The sequence below is a fragment of the Lepidochelys olivacea genome (genome assembly GCF_965140295.1).
Source record: "Lepidochelys olivacea isolate rLepOli2 genome assembly, chromosome: 5".
In the NCBI taxonomy this organism is placed as follows: Eukaryota; Metazoa; Chordata; order Testudines; family Cheloniidae; genus Lepidochelys; species Lepidochelys olivacea.
The window spans coordinates 111,167,937-111,190,249 of NC_140415.1; the positions used below are offsets into that span (position 1 = coordinate 111,167,937).

Genomic DNA, 22,313 nt, shown 5'->3' on the forward strand with positions numbered 1-22,313 from the left:
TCTGCTAAATACAAGTGGTACTTAACATGTCACAATAACTCTTCCACATGTTTCGTTAAAAAAAAAAAAAAAAAACTTGAGAAACATCTTACGTTGAACTTTATAGAAAGACCTATGATAAATAGTAAGAAAATGATCAATGTGAACCTTTGGGAGGGAAACATATTTTATCTACCCACTTTCATATATGTTCTATCTAATTCTATACACAATCTTTTTTAAAATTCATCTTTGGTCTAACCTATTTTAATCTCTCAGTTTCCTTTGAAAATTGTTTCAGGACATTTTATGATAATTTGTTTCAAAAATTAATCCAATGTTTAAGTATTTTAGATAAACTGTTGTGCAATTTTCCCCCAAAATTTAAGATGGGTTTAAGATGACATTACATTTTGCTAGTTGTACAATTACTTCATGTACATGGGTTTAAAAGAGCTCAAGAAAGTCCAGGAAACCCTCCCCCCTCCCCCAACCTTTTACACACAAACTGTTAGGAAATAGATGTATCCATTTAATTAGAAATAATTGCACTTACAAAGACCTAATTGCCAAGAATTCACAGCGCTTGTTTATTTAAGAATGAAAGCATGTTTCAAAACTAATCAACATTTTAATTAACTTGGGAGGTGTCACATGGTAGTATTACTCAAGATGGCTGACATTTGATGAACTTCAGAAAATTCTCAGTATAAATGCATCTTTTTGAGTGAGATATTCAACTGATTTGAGACAGAGAAATAGTACTAGTTGACTATAAACAAAGTCAGGGTCGATTAGAATTTATAAGCAGAAAATTGAATAAATCTTCAACTAACTGGGTTCCTTCCCCTCATATTTAGACATGGTTGAGCATTAATACCCAGACAATCAGAGGCCACAGAACTAATTATTTGAAGAGAGCTATATGGGAACAAAAGCAAGTTGTATCATTGCTGAACTTCCCACATATAATTTTTCTGCTATGGGTAAGAAACTGGACCTCACTGGCAGAGGGTTGAAGCCAAAAACAGATTTGTCATAGGAAACTATCTGCCAAACAACGAAAACCAACAGTGCCAGGACATTATTTTTTTATAGCAGAAAATGGTATTCCTTCTTGACAAACTGAGCAACCTAGAAGATCATTCAAAAGATCCAACTTAAAGATATATAAGCAACTCAGCAGGCCGAAATATCAGACTATTACAAAATATTTACATACTACATGTGGATTATTTTGACTAGAAGTTTGATACACTATGGAGTAGCTAAGGACTCTAATTCAGAGGTGCTCCATGAGATCCTAAATGTCTATAACCCACAAATTATGACTTTTTGTTATACATATAATTAGGAAAACTTGATTCCAATTGATTGATCATGGAATGGATCAGTTTTCATGACCTCATTCTTTTGTCTTCCTGGACCTCACCATTGAACAGCAGAAAAAATAAGAACAAATATGTAGATCAATTGAAAGCCAGTGCATTATGGACTGTTCTTTTATACCTCCTAGAAAATTTTTAGTAGCTTTAAAAGTGCTATATGATACATAAAACTTTCCTTTTATCTTCATAAGCAGAATAAGGATGAATTAGCAGATCTTTAGATGTGTTCATGTTGAGCCCTTTATAAAATACATGTAAACTATCTTTATACCTTCACATTCCATTTGTTTAACCTAACATTCACCTCTTCTTTTACCACTTAAATAATTCTTTGACGCATGTTATATTAATTGCAGAACACTAACCCTAATCCTACTACTGAAAAATATCAAGTAAAATATTATTCTTGTTTGCATAGATCTTGGATCAAGGTACCTTTTCTTATACACAGAGGAAGTGTGAAAAATCACATATAGATTCCCGATTCTGCAAAGTCGTGCAAAAAGGCTTAACTTTCCACACTGAGCAATTCCATTGACTTGCATGCTTAAAGACAAGCATATGCACAAGTCTTTGTGGGATCAGGTCCCCAGTTCTTAGTCACTCCACAGGTCAGACAGTCATTACCCACAATAAGCGCTTAATCCTGAGCGTGTAGACACCACACAAGGTCAGGTCTTAAAGCTGATGACCATCTGTTAAATTAGCTCTTGGCTTACAGGCAAAATTTAGGCTCCGTCCAACTTTTACTCCCCATAGTTCTCTCTTCCACCACACCTCAAGTCCACTTCATAGGTATGGAGGTCCTGCCTGACTTCTTCTTCACTTAGGACCCAATTCAGCAAAACACTTACAACTTGTTTAAATCTGCCATTGTCTTCGTTTGGATTTAAGCATAGACTTAAGGGTTACGCTTCATGGATCGGGGTATTACTCACATACTTGAAGTTAAGAACATGCTCAAGTGCTTTGCTGAATCATGTCCTAAAGAAATATATCCAGTTTCTAAACAAATCTTCCATTCACCTTACAGACCATGTGCCACAAGCACATAAAACTCTAAAAATATGAGTAAATGTGTTGCAAAGAGAAATGAACAAACTTAACTTTTAGATAAAACAAAACGAGATTAAAAGTATAATCCTCCTCTCCAATTACACAATTCCCTACTTCTGACTGGATGTGGTATCTGATTTACAAATTCACAGTATAGTTATAAAGTGACTCAGGAGTACAAAAAAGAGACAACAAAAGAACAGCTCCAGTGAACCAAAGTCTTTTTCTTAAAGGTTAGTCTTTATAATGAGAAAGTTAAAATAATCAGAAAGCAGCTTTAAATTTGAGGTTTAACCCAGTCCCATTAGCCCTAACTTACAAAAAGTAATTGCCATAGCTGGATTGAATAAACTCAGATGCAAAAAGGAAGAACTCTTAGGTTAACCCAATGAAATAAATAATATATTGCAATCAGACTCCATGAATCTTTTACAGCATTCATTAAACTTGGTAGCATCCATCTAAGTCTCTCCTGAATAAACTTGCTCAGCATGCAATTGAGCGATTACCAGTGAGAATCTGCTGTCCACACTGAGTAACATCAATGGTTTTTCAGTTACACTCTGATACTGCCCATTGAACACCACAAAAAATGTTATGCATCTTCTTAAGCATGTGCAGGACCCAAGACACTAGTCATTATTGTGCACTAGTGATCATTAATGCTAACGTTAGTTCACTATGATCAGGTAGAACCCCAACATCCAGTGTCTTCCCACAAAACTTGATCAACCTTTTAAAGCTTGCTCTCCTGAGCATTTACATTTCCTTCTATGGAGAAGAAACTTGGTTTAGACACCAATTACAGACCGACAGGAAGAACATTAGTATCTTTGCTCAGCATTGACAAACAATATCATTTCTTCACTCAGATTTTGGCATGTAGACCTTTTACTTGAATTCAGTCATAAGAAACAAAATATGATTTGGATATGCCTACTGCCTAATGGTTGACATACTGCAGACAGACTAATTGAAATAAAGACCATGCTTCAGTTGATTACCAAATTAACTGTGTAATATAACTAATATAGTTAGAAAAAGCATTTAACTATGTACAGTAGCTCAAGTGATGAGGTGTAGCTCACATATACATAACTAAAAACATTCCTAATAAATACAACATCTTTGTGCACAGACAAGGAGTCAGATGCTCAGCTAGGGTAAATCAGCATAGCTCCATTAAAGTCACTTACTGCAGCCGAGGATCTGGACCCAAAATCCATGTGCCAAAAATCAGACTTTTCCAAATGGGATTTGACACAGCCAACCTCATTTAGCGATGTATTCTGACAAAAAAAGTCAACCTGTCCAAATCAGAGAGATTTATTACTGAAGGAGAGTGGAGCATAGGTGGGGCAGACAGAGGTAGAAAGAAGTTAACACTGAGACACCTCATTTAGGCCCTGGTCTTAGAAAGCACATGCATAAACTTTAAGCAAATGAGTATCCCCATTAAAATCAGTGAGGCTACTCACATGCTTAAAACTATGCACATGCTTAAATGCTCTGGTGGATCAGTGCATTAGATGGGGACTGAGGAAAGTTAACTTTAAAAAAAAAAAAACTCATTTACTCTGGCCTCCTTTGGGAAAGGGGAGGTTATTTGTTGGGATTGTGTTGGTTTTAAATCAGCCTGAATCAAATGCTCCCCTTCTTTATAAAACACTCTGGAGAGGACTGACCACAGTTATAGATAGTTGCCTGGCTTTGCGCCCTGCTGAATCATGGCTGGAATCCCCATTAGTGTAAAAATAACAGACTTTGTTTAATCTTTGGTGAATCAATTTTCATTTAAAATAAACTTATTAAACGGAAGGACAGCCTATGTGACCAGTTAGTTTTTTGCTCCTCTTGCCTCCATTTATATACACCTGAAATTTGCCATCTCTCTCATAGTTCATCATTTAATAGAAAGAAAGCAGCTGGGATTCAAGCCCTTCAAATGCTAAATATGAACAAGACATATTGTGGTCCTTCACAGATCTGCAGAGTAAGTTTGATCACTCAAAGAGCCAGATGTTTTGTTATCTCCAAATTAGGCATGGACTCCATTTCACACAGGGGGTAGGGCTTCATCTGACCATATATCATGCTTCTGGAATCCTTCCTCCACTCCAGTGCAAGCAGCATCAATCATATTTCCAAAATCTACTTGTTCATAACTGAATTTTCATTAATGTGTCATAGGTCTGGCAGGCATTTGTGGGAATGGAAAGTGCAAACAAGCATTAGTGGAGAGGATGGACACTACACTCTCCCCTTGACTAGAATAGCACTGATATGCATGAAATAATATGCGGTACATTTCTGTTACATGTGTACCCTACTGGTGTATTGTGACTCTGGATACCTCTAGTAATAACAATACTGAAACCTGAGGAATAAGTAAATTCGACACTAGAAAGACACAACACATTCAGTAATTTTGTCCTGTTTGCATCCCTCTGATTCTGGAGAGTGGTTCTTTCAGCCCGTTCAAACACATTGGCAATCTAAATCATGGTGAATCCAAGTCTTCAGCTATATGGGATTGCTTCCTCCTGATACAATCAGAACAGATGAGAACCAGATGCTGGCATTTTGTTTGGGGGTCTTTTTTTTTTGCAACAAAAAATCACTAAACTTTGTAAGCTTAATGATGCTCTTCCCAAGTGGCATAACATAATATATTCCATGTTAGCACTGGATAATCCTATCTCCTTTACACTGCGTAGGGCTCTTTAATACACCATGAACTTCTTCACTATATTTATTCAAAAAGGAATTGTATTTTGCATTAAGTTGCAGATATTTTATGCTCTAGTATTTATCTCCTGTATGTATAGATGGCAACATATTTTGAATACAATACAAGGTGTGGGTTAAAAAACAAATTGAATCAATAATTAGAAGAGTTACACCGAAGCAGTACACACAGCTGCATAGGGTCAGCTCATTAAAAAGGTGTCAAAATAGAAATGGTCACAACTATGGTCCCTTCCGATCAAGCAAGCAGGGGCCAAGAGAAGGGTTGGCTGAATACAGATGGAAGAAACACAGTTTCCTGGTGCTTCTTAGCTCAGAACAGCAAGTGCCGGCGGGACCAGGAAGACACCAGGGATAGATTGGATAATTACTGGTATAGCAGAACTGTGCCCTGGTCTACACTAGGAGTTGAGGTCGAATTTAGCAGCGTTAAATCGATTTAACCCTGTACCCGTCCACACGACGAAGCCCTTTTTTTCGACTTAAAGGGCTCTTAAAATCGATTTCCTTACTCCACCCCCAACAAGCAGATTAGCACTGAAATCGGCCTTGCTGGGTCGAATTTGGGGTATTGTGGATGCAATTAGACGGTACTGGCCTCTGGGAGCTATCCCAGAGTGCTCCATTGTGACCGCTCTGGACAACACTCTCAACTCAGATGCACTGGCCAGGTAGACAGGAAAAGGCCCGCAAACTTTTGAATTTCAATTTCCTGTTTGGCCAGCATGGCAAGCTCCAGGTGAGCGCAGAGCTCATCAGCAGAGGTGACCATGCAGAGCTCATCAGCAAAGGTGACCATGATGGAATCCCAGAATCACAAAAGAGCTCCAACATGGACCAAATGGGAGGTACGGGATCTGATCGCTGTATAGGGAGAGGAATCCGTGCTATCAGAACTACGTTCCAGTTTTTGAAATGCCAAAACATTTGTCAAAATCTCCCAGGGCATGAAGGACGGAGGCCATTACAGGGACCCGAAGCAGTGCCGTGTGAAACTTAAGGAGCTGAGGCAAGCCTACCAGAAAACCAGAGGGGCAAACGGCCACTCCGGGTCAGAGCCCCAAACATGCCGCTTCTATGATGAGCTGCATGCCATTTTAGGGGGTTCAGCCACCACTACCCCAGCCATGTTGTTTGACTCCTTCAACAGAGATGGAGGCAACACGGAATCAGGTTTTGGGGACGAGGAAGATGATGATGAAGAAGTTGTAGATAGCTCACAGCAAGCAAGCGGAGAAACCGGTTTTCCCGACAGCCAGGAACCGTTTCTCATCCTGGACCTGGAGCCAGTACCCTCGAACCCACCCAAGGCTGCCTCCCGGACCCGCCAGGCAGAGAAGGGACCTCTGGTGAGTGTACCTTTTAAAATACTATACATGGTTTAAAAGCAAGCATGTTTAATGATTAATTTACCCTGGCATTTGCTGCTCTCCTGGATGTACTACCAAAGCCTTTGCAAAAGGTTTCTGGGGAGGGCAGCCTTATTCCGTCCACCATGGTAGGACACTTTACCACACCAGGCCAGTAGCACATACTCAGGAATCATTGTAGAACAAGTTTCAGAATAACAGCCCTGTTAGTCTGTATTTGCAAAAAGAAAAAGGAGTACTTGTGGCACCTTAGAGACTAACCAATTTATTTGAGCATAAGCTTTCGTGAGCTACAGCTCACTTCATCGGATGCATCCGATGAAGGTAGCTCACGAAAGCTTATGCTCAAATAAATTGGTTAGTCTCTAAGGTGCCACAAGTACTCCTTTTCTTATTGTAGAACAAAGCATTGCAGTGTATGTTTGTTGGCATTCAAACAACATCCATTCTTTATCTCTCTGTGTTATCCTCAGGAGAGTGATATCATTCATGGTCACCTGGTTGAAATAGGGTGCTTTTCTTCAGGGGACACTCAGAGGTGCCCGTTCCTGCTGGGCTGCTTGCCTGTGGCTGATCAGAAATGTTCCCCACTGTTAGCCACGGGGAGCGGGGAGGGGCTAGCCACATGGTGGGTGGAGGCAAAATGCGGCCTTGGAACAAAAGCACATGTGCTATTTATGTAATGTTAACAGCAAGGTTTACCGTGAAAGAGTGTACCCATTGTTCTATAAAATGTGTCTTTTTAAATACCACTGTCCCTTTTTTTTTCTCCACCAGCTGCATGTGTGTTTCAAGGATCACAGGATCTTCTCCTTCCCAGAGGCTAGTGAAGATTAGAAGGAGAAAAAAAAAACACACTCATGATGAAATGTTCTCTGAGCTCATGCTGTCCTCCCACACTGACAGAGCACAGACGAATGCGTGGAGGCAGACTATGTCAGAGTGCAGGAAAGCACAAAATGACCAGGAGGAGAGGTGATGGGCTGAGGAGAGTAAGTGGCGGGCTGAAGAGAGGGCTGAAGCTGAAAGGTGGCGGCAGCGTGATGAGAGGAGGCAGGATTCAATGCTGAGGCTGCTGGAGGATCAAACTAATATGCTCCAGCGTATGATTGAGCTGCAGGAAAGGCAGCAGGAGCACAGACTGCCGCTGCAGCCCCTCTGTAACCAACCTCCTCCCCAAGTTCCATAGCCTCCTCATCCAGATGCCCAAGAACATGGTGCGGGGGCCTCCAGCCACCCAGCTACTCCACCCCAGATGATTGCCCAAGCAACAGAAGGCTGGCATTCAATAAGTTTTAAAGTGCTGTGTGGCCTTATCCTTCCCTCCTCCACCACCCCTCCCACTGCTTCTCTCCTCCACCACCCCTACCGGGCTACCTTGGCAGTTATCCCCCTATTTGCGTGATGAATTAATAAAGAATGCATGAATGTGAAGCAAGTGTGACTTTATTGCCTCTGCAAGCGGTGATTGAAGGGAGGAGGGGAGCGTGGTTAGCTTAGAGGGAAGTAGAGTGAACCAAGGGGTGGGGGGTTTCATCAAGGAGAAAGAAACAGAACTTTCACACCATAGCCTGGCCAGTCATGAAACTGGTTTTCAAAGCTTCTCTGATGCGTACCGCACCCTCCTGTGCTCTTCTAACCGCCCTGGTGTCTGGCTGCACGTAACCAGCAGCCAGGCGATTTGCCTCAACCTCCCACCCCGCCATAAACGTCTCCCCCTTACTCTCACAGATATTGTGGAGCACACAGCAAGCAGAAATAACAGTGGGAATATTGGTTTCGTTGAGGTCTAAGCGAGTCAGTAAACTGTGCCAGCGCGCCTTTAAACGTCCAAATGCATGTTCTACGACCATTCTGCACTTGCTCAGCCTATAGTTGAACAGCTCCTGACTACTGTCCAGGCTGCCTGTGTACGGCTTCATGAGCCAGGGCATTAAGGGGTAGGCTGGGTCCCCAAGGATACATATAGGCATTTCAACATCCCCAACAGTTATTTTCTGGTCTGGGAATAAAGTTCCTTCCTGCAGCTTTTGAAACAGACCAGAGTTCCTGAAGATGCGAGCGTCATGTACCTTTCCCGGCCATCCCACATTGATGTTGGTGAAACGTCCCTTGTGATCTAGCAGTGCTTGCAGCACTATTGAAAAGTACCCCTTGCGGTTTATGTACTCGCCGGCTTGGTGCTCCGGTGCCAAGATAGGGATATGAGTTCCGTCTATGGCCCCACCACAGTTAGGGAATCCCATTGCAACAAAGCCATCCACTATTAACTGCACATTTCCCAGGGTCACTACCCTTGATATCAGCAGATCTTGATTGCGTGGGCTACTTGCATCACAGCAGCCCCCACAGTAGATTTGCCCACTCCAAATTGATTCCCAACTGACCGGTAGCTGTCTGGCGTTGCAAGCTTCCACAGGGCTATCGCCACTCGCTTCTCAACTGTGAGGGCTGCTCTCATCTTGGTATTCATGCGCTTCAGGGCAGGGGAAAGCAAGTCACAAAGTTCCATGAAAGTGCCCTTACGCATGCGAAAGTTTCACAGCCACTGGGAATCGTCCCAGACCTGCAACACTATGCGGTCCCACCAGTCTGTGCTTGTTTCCCAAGCCCAGAATTGGCATTCCACAGCATGAACCTGCCCCATTAGCACCATGATGCCTGCATTGCCAGGGCCCATGCTTTGAGAGAAGTTTGTGTCCATGTCCTCATCACTCTCGTCACTGCGCTGACATCGCCTACTCGCCCGGTTTCGCTTTGCCAGGTTCTGGTGCTGCATATACTGCTGGATAATGTGCGTGGTGTTTAATGTGCTCCTAATTGCCAAAGTGAGCTGAGCGGGCTCCATGCTTGCTGTGGTATGGTGTCTGCGTGGAAAAAAGGCGCGGAACAATTGTCTGCCGTTGCTCTGATGGAGGGAGGGGCGACTGATGACATGGCTTACAGAGAATTAAAATCAACAAAGTGGGTGGCTTTACATCAAGGGGAAACAAGAACACCTGTCACACAGAATGGCCCCCTGAAGGATTGAACTCAAACCCCTGGGTGTAGCAGGCCAATGCTCAACCCACTAAGCTATCCCTCCCTCTTGTATTTCAGGCAGGACTTCACGGAGGGAGAGGGGGGGAGCAAATTAATACAAAACAAATCTGGTCTATTTCTTGTTTTGATCCACTCGATCTATCTTTTACATCTTTGGCTGGCAGCAGACAGTGCAGAAGGACTGCAAGCCATCCACATCTCCTGACTGCTCACCATAAGATGGTACAATAGGACTGCCTTCAGGACTAAAGAGAATGACCTGGTCGAGTCACTCTAGTCCCTGCACCCATATCTGTCCAGGCGCTCCTGACCGAACTTACCGAGGCGGCCAGGAGCATCTCGGACACGATGAGGATGGTTTTCAGGTCTATTGTACAGTCCGCTGCCACAAGGCAATGGGTTGCTGCTGCTGTGTAGCAATGCAGTACTACGTCTGCCAGCACCCAGGAGACATACGGTGACGGTTACCTGAGTGGGCTCCATGCTTGCCGTGGTATGGCATCTGCACAGGTAACTCAGGAAAAAAGGTGCAAAACGATTGTCTGCCCTTGCTTTCACGGAGGGAGGGAGGGAGGGAACGGGGGCTGACGATATGTACCCAGAATCACCCGCGACAATGTTTTAGCCCCATCAGGCACTGGGATTTCTACCCAGAATTCAAATGGGTGGCGGAGACTGCGGGAACTGTGGGATAGCCACCCACAGTGCAACGCTCTGGAAGTTGGCAGTTGCCTCGGTACTGTGGACACTCTCCGCCGACTACGTGCACTTAGAGCATTTGTGTGGGGACACACACAATCAACTGTATAAAAACGCTTTCTACAAAACCGACTTCTATAAATTCGACCTAATTTCGTAGTGAAGACATACCCTGTGTGCCTCTATGAGTACTGCACCTGTACAGTTTCTGCTGTGGGAACTCTTCAGATTCCCTTTCTAAGCTCCTGCAGCCAGAATTGAGACAAGGATCAGCCTCATACTAGCTGAGTCACTCCATTTCTCACATGGGTCCGTTTCAGGGTTGTTTACTCAAGTTTGTTTATTTTAAACTCAAGTTGTAGCTGTGTCTGTTATACTAAGCTGCCTTTTCTGCAAGTGCATCATCTCAGTCTCTTCTCCCCTTATGTAGTGTGACCTTCACCTCTACAGACCTCTAACTTCAAAAAATAACAGTTGCAGGTTTGGGTTATTTTTAATGACATTAAAATATTTAGGGTGCCTTGAACCTTACCGGGTGCGTTTAGAAGTGGTAAAGAAGAACCAAAACCAGTCTTTGCCTATATCCCCAATGCACTATGGGACAAGTCCTGAATATTAATTGTTTAATACCTGAAATACAGAAATTTAACACCCAGTCTTCTATCAACTTGAGTTAAATCCCCTTCACTGTCTTAATATCTATCACATCTGGTTCTGCAAAGGGACATTTATATGTCTATGCTGTGTTCAGTTCCAAACATCACTATTACCTGAAAGATACTGACAGATTGGAGGGAATGAAGAAAAGAGTAGCCACAACAGGAAGTTGGAGACCCCTTATGAAGAAAGATTAAATTTGCTAAATGCAGGATGTAGAGTTTGGCCATGCAATAGTTAAGATGGTAAGGAGAGACATGATAGCAGTGTGCAGACATCTGAAGGTGTACAGCCACCAAGCACTTACTATGGTTTAGCCATGTAGAGCACAAACCCACCAGAAACCCTGCACACGCTACTGCAGCTTCACTACTATTTATACTCATGCTAGCTGTAATCTAGCTACCGTGAGTACATGTACACAAGCTGGCAATCACATGCCTAGATCATAATATAGGTAGAGCCTTAGGGACACAGGTGTATAAGTAAGAGCAAAAAGATGAAGTTAAGAGTATGAAAATGTAAACGGTATCAGGAAAGTAATTTTGGCAGAGAGATACTGGCTTACAGAAGGGTAGCAGCATCATTGCTTGGGGATTTTAAAAAATTCGACTGGACAAAGAACTAGGAAAATGTACAGTAAGGACAATCCCTCATTGATAGGGACACATAATGGATTATCTAATAGGTCTTTTCACCACTCTAATTTTTGTGAGCCACTGCGCATTGTGTCATGCAGGTTATTTTGTAGAACCCCAATGATAAAGATTTTTTTACTTCATGTTTGTTCAATTAGATGTGCATCATGGCTTTAGTTCTGTGGGTCTATTAGTATTTTGGGGGTTGATTTTTCATTCCAAATCTACAGCTGTCTGGGAACTTGGAAATAAGTTCTATTCCCATTCTGCTCCTGCCTCATTATGGTTTACAGAATAAATAAATCTCTTAACTTCACCATCTGTGATTCAGTTTTTCCATCCATAAAAATGGGGATAATGCTAATAACCCTATGTAAGGTTCTCTGTGATCTTAGATAAAGGTATACATATTTATTATTTCCATCTGCAGTTTGTCAATGAAACAATCAATCATTTGCAATTGCAGGCCCATAGTGTGATGGCAGTGGAGTCTGAACCACAGTTGTTCTTTCACTCTTGTCTACTGGTTAACCATTATAACAGCTGATAAAATCTGGCTGGCATGACAGTGGTCCTGCTACTTTATCCTGATACTGGAGATTACCACCTATTTGTGTTTTATAAAATATTGTAAAGCATTTAAATGACATTATAGTATGAAGACTAAACACATCCGCAACGACAGCCACATAATCTGATGTGATGTTTGATAACATGCTACTGAGAAAACTCTCAGGTCACATTTTCTTCTACTGTCATACACAAATATTTTGCAAATTAAAAAAATAAACTCTCTCCTCCAAGCAACACTTTGCTATTTTAGGGATCTTAAGAGATTTCCTTACTAACACCTAACAATTAGGTTTGTTGATACTATTGTGACCTCTCTCATTCTTCCTTATTGTACATTTCAAGATAAATTCTTTGCACCATATATACGGACTGTGATCCATGCTCACTAGTAGGGTTTGAAAATCCTAATATTCTACACACCTGTGGCAAGTAAGTATCTATCACAGGCAAGTGTCATCAACTTTTACAGAATTTCAGTTTTCATTTAAACAAATAAAAAAAAATTCTAGTCCTTGTGGCTGTGAGGAAAACCTTCCAAATGTGGAATAAGTGTAACTGATCCAATACCTTTCTGTGCGTGTGTACCTACCACTCTATTGCCTCTCCTGCAGCTTATGGCTTTGCAAAGCTGCAGCAAAATGAAAACTCATCAGTTTTGTCATTTTTCACTGACAATTCAGATACCTGTGGGCAGCAGTGTAAAACAAGAAGAATCAGGTCAGTTTCCCTCCGCTGCTGCCTGGGGAAACCTATGAGCAAATTAGTTGGCAGCAGACACGAGAGAGGAAGACCTAAAAAACTAGATGCCAGGGGAGATGAAGAGTAACAGATGTGTCTACTCACTGGGTTGAAAGAGGGATAGAGTAGCAGATACCCCAACTCCCCATTTCAGCAACCAGAAAACTAAGGGAGGGGGTACCAAAGGCCCACCAGGACCCATATTTCCTCAGTGTCCTTCTGGCTGCAGTAAGGGGCAAAATTCTCCTCCTTTCTAGCAGGCACTTTGAGAGAAGGGAGCCATCCAACTTATCAGAAATCTATTAGCTGAGGGCAGATCTAGAAGATGGACACTCCAAACCAATTCTCAGCCACTTTCCCCGTCCGAATAGCTGAGTAGGGGTATTTACTTTTCACTGGGGTGCCATCCCCACCTTCCATATCAGTCTTTGATGCAACGTTTAGCCCTTTGGCTATCATAGGTCTAGTTCAATGTTCAAGGCTTATGAATGGGTGGATGGACAGTTATGGTAGTGGATAGGAGAAAAAACAAAATGGAGAGATAACTGGGCTAAGTTAGGAAGGGTAAGCATGAGTGGGGTGGGAAAGATATTATATAGTGGGATGTGATACATGACCAAAAAAGAGCAACATATGGCTCATAGCTTCAGATATGAGAATCTTGAGCATCATTAAGCTGCTTACTCTGCCATAGATCCAGATTCTTTCCTTAGATATACATGTGAAATGTCCTTTTCAATAAATGATAACATGGATCCTTAGTGTCCTGAAGCCCTTTACATCACATAAGCTGGCTTCAATTACTTGAGTAAGGACTATGCACTGAGTAAAGATTAGCTGCTCGGTTATGTTGTGTTATTTGGTAAGATTAATAGGGGAGAGTATCAAAATGCTACTCATCTCTTGTATTAAAACCAATAAAAAAAAGTTATACACAAATATTTATAATAGAAAATAAAACCTACATTCACCAAAATATTTTTGCGATTAAAATTTATACAAGTACAGCCAAGGATTTTAAAGATTTTCATTAATTTGCCAGTAAAAAATAACAAAGTGTCACCAATTTATGGCTTTTCTTACTATCTCATTGGTTCTTCTTTCTTTCAGTAACAGTTTCAAGGGGCCTAACTCAGAAAGCTCGAGTGTAGCTCCTCTTATTTTGCAGAATACAATATCATTTTTTGTTACAGGATAAAATACAACACTGGTAAAACACTGTCTAGATTTAAAAAGCTGTTCCTTAAGAAAAACTAAGTAGTAAATTTGATGCTCTCTAAGCAATTAGGTACTATTTTTAAAAACAACTCTTTGTAAAAAGCAATGCAGAAGTTTACAAATTACATAAGCACCTAGTATTCAGTGCATACCTATGCAAGTGGATTTTAGCTATGATCTGAAATTGTGTAAGAATTGGAATGTGGGAGAGGACTATGCTTTGCCTGGTCAGACTGACCCAGTCTTCCCCTCCACTGAATCTTCCAAAAAAAACCATACCTATTGTGGAGAAGAAAGTGAAAGATAAAAAAAAATAGCCTGACAAGACACTGGAACTACTTAGAAATGCATTATATTGTCAAAAGCTTCAAAGTAAATGATTTAGGCCACATTAATTTTGAAGATGCCATACGTAGTAATGCACTAGCTTGACAAAACCATGCTGTGCTTCGAACACAATACACATAAGTTATCTAAGAAACCAGATTACTTTGGAAAAGAAAAAAAAAAAGTCGGGAAAGTAATTTACAAAATACGAGACAGACATTTATTTCCTTATCAAACTAAAACAACTGAGTATTTTCATGTTGTTTCACTTTAAAGCTATCATCAATATCACAGATATGCACGGAACTCATTAGTTTACCATTTCATCTAGCAAAGTCAAATTTTTCCTTAAACAGGCCATTTACTAATTCTATAGTTTTAGTAGAACTGCAAGTGCCATAAATTCTATGCAAGCAAGAGTTCTTAGCGTACAACTGGAGCTCATTTATGAGACTCCAGTAAAAACATGGCGTTTCTACTTCTACGAAGACCAAGATCAGAACACATTCTGACAATTCTGTAATCTATCACTAGAATTAAATGCTCAGTCATAAGACTTTAATTGTGACAAGACTTGGAGATCTGAGTCTAAAGACTGGCAAAGTCTTCTTTCAGCAGGCATGAACAAGGATCAAATATTTTCGTACATGCTGGTGCATATAAGTCATTGTTTTCTAGCCCAGCCATGATCACACCAAGCAGAGCTTTACCCACAACCATATTAGGCTCCTTCTCTCTTTCTGCATTTCACTAGCAAAAACTGAGAAAAAACAAACAAACAAAAACTACAACTCCCACAAAGAACTTCAGCAAACAGATAAAAACATGAATTTCAGAGTTTCCTCCTTTTCCCCACCCCCAGGTCCCCAGTCACCTTTTCTTCTTTAAATGGTTTGCTATCCCTTAAAGTAAACAACTAATAGCACCAGTTAGAGCTGAGCTGAGCCAGGCACTGTGTAAGCCAATGGTTCTCAAACTTTCCAGACTACTGTGCCCCTTTCAGGAGTCTGAAGCCTGAGCCCTGCTGCCTAGGGCTGAAGCACGTAACTTAGCTTTGCAGAGCCCCCCATGGTTGAGGCCCCAAGCAATTACCCTGTTTACCAGCCCCTAACTCTGGCCTTGCACTTGCAACCCCCGTAAACACATCCTGCGACCCTGAGGTTGAGAAACAACTGATTTAGATGAGTTGACATACCCCTGGAAGACCTCTATGTACCCCTGGTTGAGAACCACTGGTGTAAGCCACGTTCATGAGTTGGCAACTTTTGCATGGCAGGACAAAACTTGGAAAAAGATCATATAGCAAAAACAACATCCATTTAAAATGGACAGACTAAACACCAGAGAAGATTCCAGTTGACAAGAAGTGGGTTAAGTATGTAATTACTAGTAAATGCAGAGGCACACTTTTAAAAGCCCCCCTGAGTTTAATACAAACACATACACAGTTGTTGAGAAACACTCAGAGAATGATGTACTTCAAACACTAATATCTGTTTACAATTGCAAGTTGCTGCATGGTGGAAAGCTAGATTTCTGTAACATGTCCCCAAGATACAATCTAATGCTAAAATGTATCCTGCGGTAGGTCTACTTTCCAATTACTAGAAGTAAGCATACAAAAGATATATAATTAGTTATGACACTGGGACAGGCGTACATGTTTCAACACACACAAAGCTCTTAAAGTTTTTGGCAGTATATGACACAGATCTAAATTGAAGGCTCAAACACAGGGTATACAGTGTTATAAAAAATACTAACTTAAAGTTATCACACAAAATTATTTTCTAAAAGGTAGGAGCACATTTTCTTTAAACATCCTTTTAAAAATTAGAAAAAGCAAATATTGCCTTGCAGTATTAAAACAGCCTACATTACAAGTTGGGGGGGAGGGGTGAATGTTTTCTTTTTAAGTGAAAGGCTGTCATTCTCCACTAAAGAATACATTATGACAACACTTGAATGAAGCAAAAGAGATTTTCTGATTTATGATTGTGGGCATGAGATCTTAAAATCTGGGATGAACCACCAAATTCCATTAATTTTAAAAATAAATTATTCAAGGATTATACAAGTACTACTTATCTTTGCATGGAAAAAAATAATTTAGTATCAAAGGCATATCATCAACATACACCAAACCCATACTCTAAAAAAGCCCTTTAAGACTAAATTCACCACCATTGAACTCCTTGCAGTTAGATTAGGCATCTAATTTCTAAGTGTTTTCATTTAAAAGAAAAAAACAACCAGACAGCAAATGAGCCACAGTGGAAACATACATAAGGACTAGACATTCTAGTTTCATTCTACAGAAAAAGGAGAAGATTTCAACTCATCCAATTAGTCTGAGCTCATTCAAGCATCTGAGAGTCTCCTTCACCTGCAATCTTTCCAATACAAAAGTACTTTTATTACCATTATTTAAAGTTTCTCTCAAGGCCTCAAATCTGTACAACAGTATAGCAGGTTGACCTGCCTTTATAAAAGAAACTTTCTCACTGCATACAGATTCGTAAAGATAGCCACCTTGAAATGCCACCCGTAAGTCAAAAAGGAAATAGTAACGAATGGGCTTTTCCAGCGTTCCATGAAGATCTCTTGGGGAATGGGGATGCGGGGTACACGTTCACCAAGTAAGACGGCAACAAGCCACTTCTCACTACACCAGACACCTAGGAAAAAATGTGGGCTTTGCAACATACCTCAAAGGTTAATAAACCCTCAGATTTCACCAACTACGAGTGAGGAGAGGGGGGAGAGATCTAATTTCCAAAGTTAAGCCCTCTCATGAACAACCTATGCCAGCTGCCCCATAGACTCACAATCCTCCCTTTTCAAGCAAAGGGAGTTTGAGCACCTCAACTGATCATAAGCATAGAAATACAGCAGAGAGGAGAGAGGATTTTGAGGTAGCCAAGATCCAATCAATTTAGGGCTTTATATTTTAAAATCAGTATCTTTAAACTGCCCCTGGAAGCTCATTGGCAGGCAGTGCAAATTATAGACAACATATTCTGCATGACTCTGCTTAGTGAGTGGGTTGACCACATTCCATGCTAGTTACAATTTATGAATGGTCTCTACAGTTCATCAATGGTTTCAACTTGTAACTCCACGTAGGCGAAGTTACAGAAACTTAATCTTAGGCTGACAGACATGCGTAACAGTAGCTGGGTCCACATCCAAAAAGAAAAGATTGCAACTTCCAAGCTAACTACACATGGAGGGCTGGGGGCGGGGCAAGAGAATGAAGATAAGGATCTCAACAACAAACTGGTGCTGCAAATGGGGCACAATCTCCTGCAGTCAGGGATGACAAGTGAACTTCTGCCAACTTTTCTGGTTATCCCCGCAGAAATACCAACTTGTCTTGGTCTTGTCCAGTTTGTGCCTCCTTCAGCTAGTCCCTATCTAGATCACACACTCACAGAGATACATGGATTCTACCACTGGAAAAATGAATCCAGAGCTTTTTAAAGTAAAAAAAGGGAGGGCATTATCTTCCGATACCATCCACCATAGGCATACTGCCCTTGATCGTGTATGCAACTTGCACTGATGTATTTCAAGTGTTCTAAATAAATAGTTTAACACAAGGGTAGATATAATGGGGAAAATGAACGAAAATGTGTAATTAAATGCATTCAAGGTAATAATCTACCATGGAACAAGAAAGAACATACAGTGCCATACACTAGCATGAAAGACGAGCATGTGAATCCAGGACAGTATATTACCCTATTACTTTGTTTCATCGTAGATTGTTATACCACAGAAAGCTTTTAATTATAAGCTTCTAAATACAGTATGACACACCATGGCATTACTGACATTCTCATGGTTTATTCTTGATAAAATTAAACTTTACAGCCTCACTAGTTTTTTTTCCACAGTGCACATTGTGAACCCTCTACAGATGAAGATAGAACATATATTAAATAGATCATATTTTTACAGACAAACATGCTCATTTTTAACTCCAGATCCTATCACTCATGAATGAAACTGTCCCCTCATTGAGGTCCCCACAATTCACGGTCTTGGATGTTCCTTCCAGACCTTTGGTTGCAGGTCTCATTCTCAGCACTACTGTGGCTCATTCTCAATACTGCTATGTCTTGGGTAACTAATAAAAGCTTTATATTGGCCATGCAGGTATTGTCTTTTGCATGAAGACTTTGGTTTTACATTTCAACATTTGCAATCATTCATGATTCTTTGATGCTTTTCCTCAAGAGTAAGATGTTAGCCTCTGTGTCCTGGCCATTTTCCAACTTGGGCAATTCGGGCTTGATCTGAGAAAACTTCCACAGACTTTTATGATGCAAGATCAAGGCCTTATATAGGGCCAGATTCTGCTGCCTGTGAAGTCAGTTTGAGTTTTGCCCTTAATTGCATTGTTGGGGGCAGGAGAGGGTCCATTCCACTAATTTACTTCAAATAAACTCCCAATTAATCTGATAGTCATCACTTCCCGTCCTAAAACCGTTGCCTGGGATTTTGAGGCTTGTGCATAGATATGGAGGGAAACGAGAACGTGACCCATAATTTGCACAGTTAGTCAAATTTGTATGTACTTTTGGAACCCACTAGAATGAAAGGCTCTGTGCACGGCCTTGACTACTCTGGAGATTTCAGCCATTGGTGGCCAGCCATAGGTATATCTGTACCAGTGCAAAATCCTAGTGTAGGCAGGCAAAGCTGCTATAAACCAAGATTTACCATGTATCCTAGCTTAAAATTGAAGTAACCTGCACCAGTGCAAATCATGATATACAGCGACTCTGTCTGCCTATACTAGGGGATGACACTGATGCACCAATACCCATGGCTGTAAATGGAGCAAATCCCCCATGTAGTCAAGACCTGAATGCAAAAACATCATGACAATATCACTCTTTACAATACCTTAAATGTACAGCTCACATAGTTGTAACAGAAATTTTTTTAAAATTTAGCTCAACCTCTCCCCTCAACTCTTAGTTTTATACTTACATTGAAAGTTCCTTGGGACAGGGACTGCTTTTTTGTTCTGTGCCCAGCACACTGAGGATCTTTACCACAACAAGGTCTCCAACATGCGACAGCCAAGAATTTTTAAATTCTGAGCATTGCAACACCTAACTGATTTAGGAGCGTTCATTTTCAAAAGGGATTCAGGTATTTAGAAGACAAAATCCATTGACAGTTGATGGGATTTAGGCTCCTCCATGCCTAAATCCATTTTCAAAATGATAGTTATGTTTTGCTGAGTGCAACAGCACCTAAATACCATTAAAAATGTAGGCCTATGGTAATACAAATATAAATATAACAACACAACCCTGCCCCCACCCCTCAAAAAAGTATAGGGGAGTGCCTATTCCATTGAATTATTACATTTAACTTTAGAAATAGATAAGAAGAAATATACAATACATTATGTAGATAAACCACTAAAATGTACATTTGGATTTATGAGATTAATGTTTCTGGAATAAGTTATTTCCCTCCAATAACTTGATTTCACCTCTGAGTTTCAGTCATCTCTCATTACATTCATGCACTTTTCTCATCCTGATACTGCATTCTGCTCAACACTTAATATTTCTTGTTATTTTATGTGTGGTCTCTTATAAATACTAATTTTTCCCACAAGGCAGGTAGCTTGGTAGGAACACAAATTACCTTAAATCCACACAGTTCTGTGGGGTTTTTTTTGTTTTTTTTTTGACTGCAAGTGCAGAAATATTTACCCATCTTTCACTAACCTAAGAATGACTGAAATCTATACATTGCACACTGTTGCCATGACAAGATAATCTCAGCGTAACTCAATTTACATTATAACTGCAGCAGAACTCAAAACTTTTAGAAAGATGGATAAAGGGTTCCTTTATACAGGCCAAAAATAAGGACAACTCATTCTGCTTTTAGGATGCAAACATGACAGAAGGTTTTCGTGTCTACTATCTCCTTATTCCATACAAAGTAACTCCCATTAACAGAAGTTATATATTTACTTTTAACAAGGAGACTGGACCCCTAAATCATCAGCAAAATACAGTACAAGTCATGAAGACCTGAGATCGGATGAAGTGCTATACAAGAGCTAAGTACTGTTATTTTCTCTTGAAGCACAGCCCTGCAGTCCTTTGCAAGGAGGCAGAACACCCACAGAAGTCAGTATTTTGCCCAAGCGAGGACCACGAGACTGGAACCAATGCAAAGGAACCAATGTGTCAAAAACAGGGGCAATCAATAGTCAGCTTCAGCTGCCACAATTACAAAGATGACCTGTTAGCAGCTCTCTTTGCCACTATTCTGATATTTTTATAAGAGTACAGGTTCACAGTAATAGTCTTGAGTTCAAAGATGTCTACAGAGAGTTACTCATATCAGAGGACAAGGCAGTATATTAAATATTCATCAATGTCAAAACACAGTGTACAATGTAAGAATGCTGAGAAATGGACTTTACAATGTAGTTAAGTGTAGGCATAAATGAAAGTAGAAGTACCATCATAATCAAACCAAAAGGCCAACGCTTGCCCCAGCTCACTTGCTACCCTGGGGTTTAATCTCCTGACTGGACATGCACTTATTTTCACACATATTTTAGGACAGATTTCTTCCTTGCATTTAGTTCAGTACCAGAACTTGACCAACACAATGCTTGTATAAATACATCCACCCTCCTACCCTGCATGCTGTAATTATGTCACAGCAGAATTGGTGGGAAAGTTCTGAAGAGGCGCTCTCTTCTTCTGATATCTTTGTGGTTAGATCTTGCTAGAGCGAAATTAATGGTTCTTTGTGGCATATACACCATCTCTCTCTCTCTCTCTCTCTATAAAAAGAACATTTTAAATTACAATAGCTCTTTTGTAGAGGACAAAGCAGAAGGAAGATGTACATACCCTGTTGATGACATCATCATGTTTGCCTTATTTTGCGGCAACTTTGTCATCATCTTCAGAGAAACATTAACAACTAATCTGTCTTTAAGGATTAGTTGCAAGCTAACTCTTGGGCATGGACATCTCATCCGTTAACCATATGAGGGACCCATAGCCCTTCTTGTATGGTGAAGACTGAAGTATCTTAACAGCCTCTTGGTCCAACCACTTATTTCCATCAGTTCAACTGAACTCTTGCACTGAGAACCGGGACTTTCCCTGGGTCCAGACGTCCATCAGATCCTATTTGACAGTTCTACGAGAGAAGCGACCTCTCCATCTCAAGTGTATGACAGTTGGGAGTCTGGGATTGCCACTCTCCTGTAGTCTATATTTTCTACTTACAAAGTTGCCAAACTCATGTCCTACTCCAATGGTAACCACGGGGAAGACCAGCACATCCAGTCCTCTGTGGTGACCATCTCTCAGGATATGGTGTCCTGCAGTGCCAGTATTGGCTATGCCTTCTTCTCCCTAGCTCCCCTGGCTTCCCTGGAGATATTTTTGCCCATGCAAACGTTAGCATTTGTGTCTTTACAGCAGTGACCAATTAGAGTAGGCGGAGGTGATTATACAGTTGTTGCTCTCACTCCTACCCACAATCCACTGGGCTATGGTGAATTAAGAAGTCCTCTCCTCACTGCTTTCTCCCTCCTGTCACCCTTCCCCTAGCAATACTGGTATGAGTCACAATAATCTGTCTTTGCCACTGTAGTCAGCATTTGAGGAACTTGTTTCCTACAGCACAAACACAAATGAAACAGTCTATGAAAACTCATTCCAATGCACAGGGCTAAATTCAGAGATAATATGCAAGGTGGTACAAGTTGGTAAGTGGCTGTACAGGAAAGTGACTGAGTTTAAACTGGTGTAATTTATACAATGAAAGCAGAAAACAATAAGAAAGGAACTTAAAATAAGGTGTGGGTTATTTTA

At 40.8% G+C, this 22,313-nt stretch overlaps 1 protein-coding gene across 2 annotated transcripts in view; it reads right to left on the reverse strand.

Moving 5' to 3' along the window:
• BNC2 (basonuclin zinc finger protein 2) overlaps positions 1 to 22,313 on the reverse strand; it is a 391,851-nt gene that overhangs the window by 358,813 nt on the left and 10,725 nt on the right. The window contains exon 3 of one of the 2 annotated variants that reach the window (XM_084629724.1): positions 3,620 to 3,730. The exons of the other annotated variant lie outside the window; for it this stretch is intronic. Within the exon in view, the coding sequence (XP_084485850.1) occupies positions 3,620 to 3,730 (111 nt within the window). The remainder of the gene's footprint in view (positions 1 to 3,619; positions 3,731 to 22,313) is intronic. 2 annotated transcript variants of the gene reach the window in all.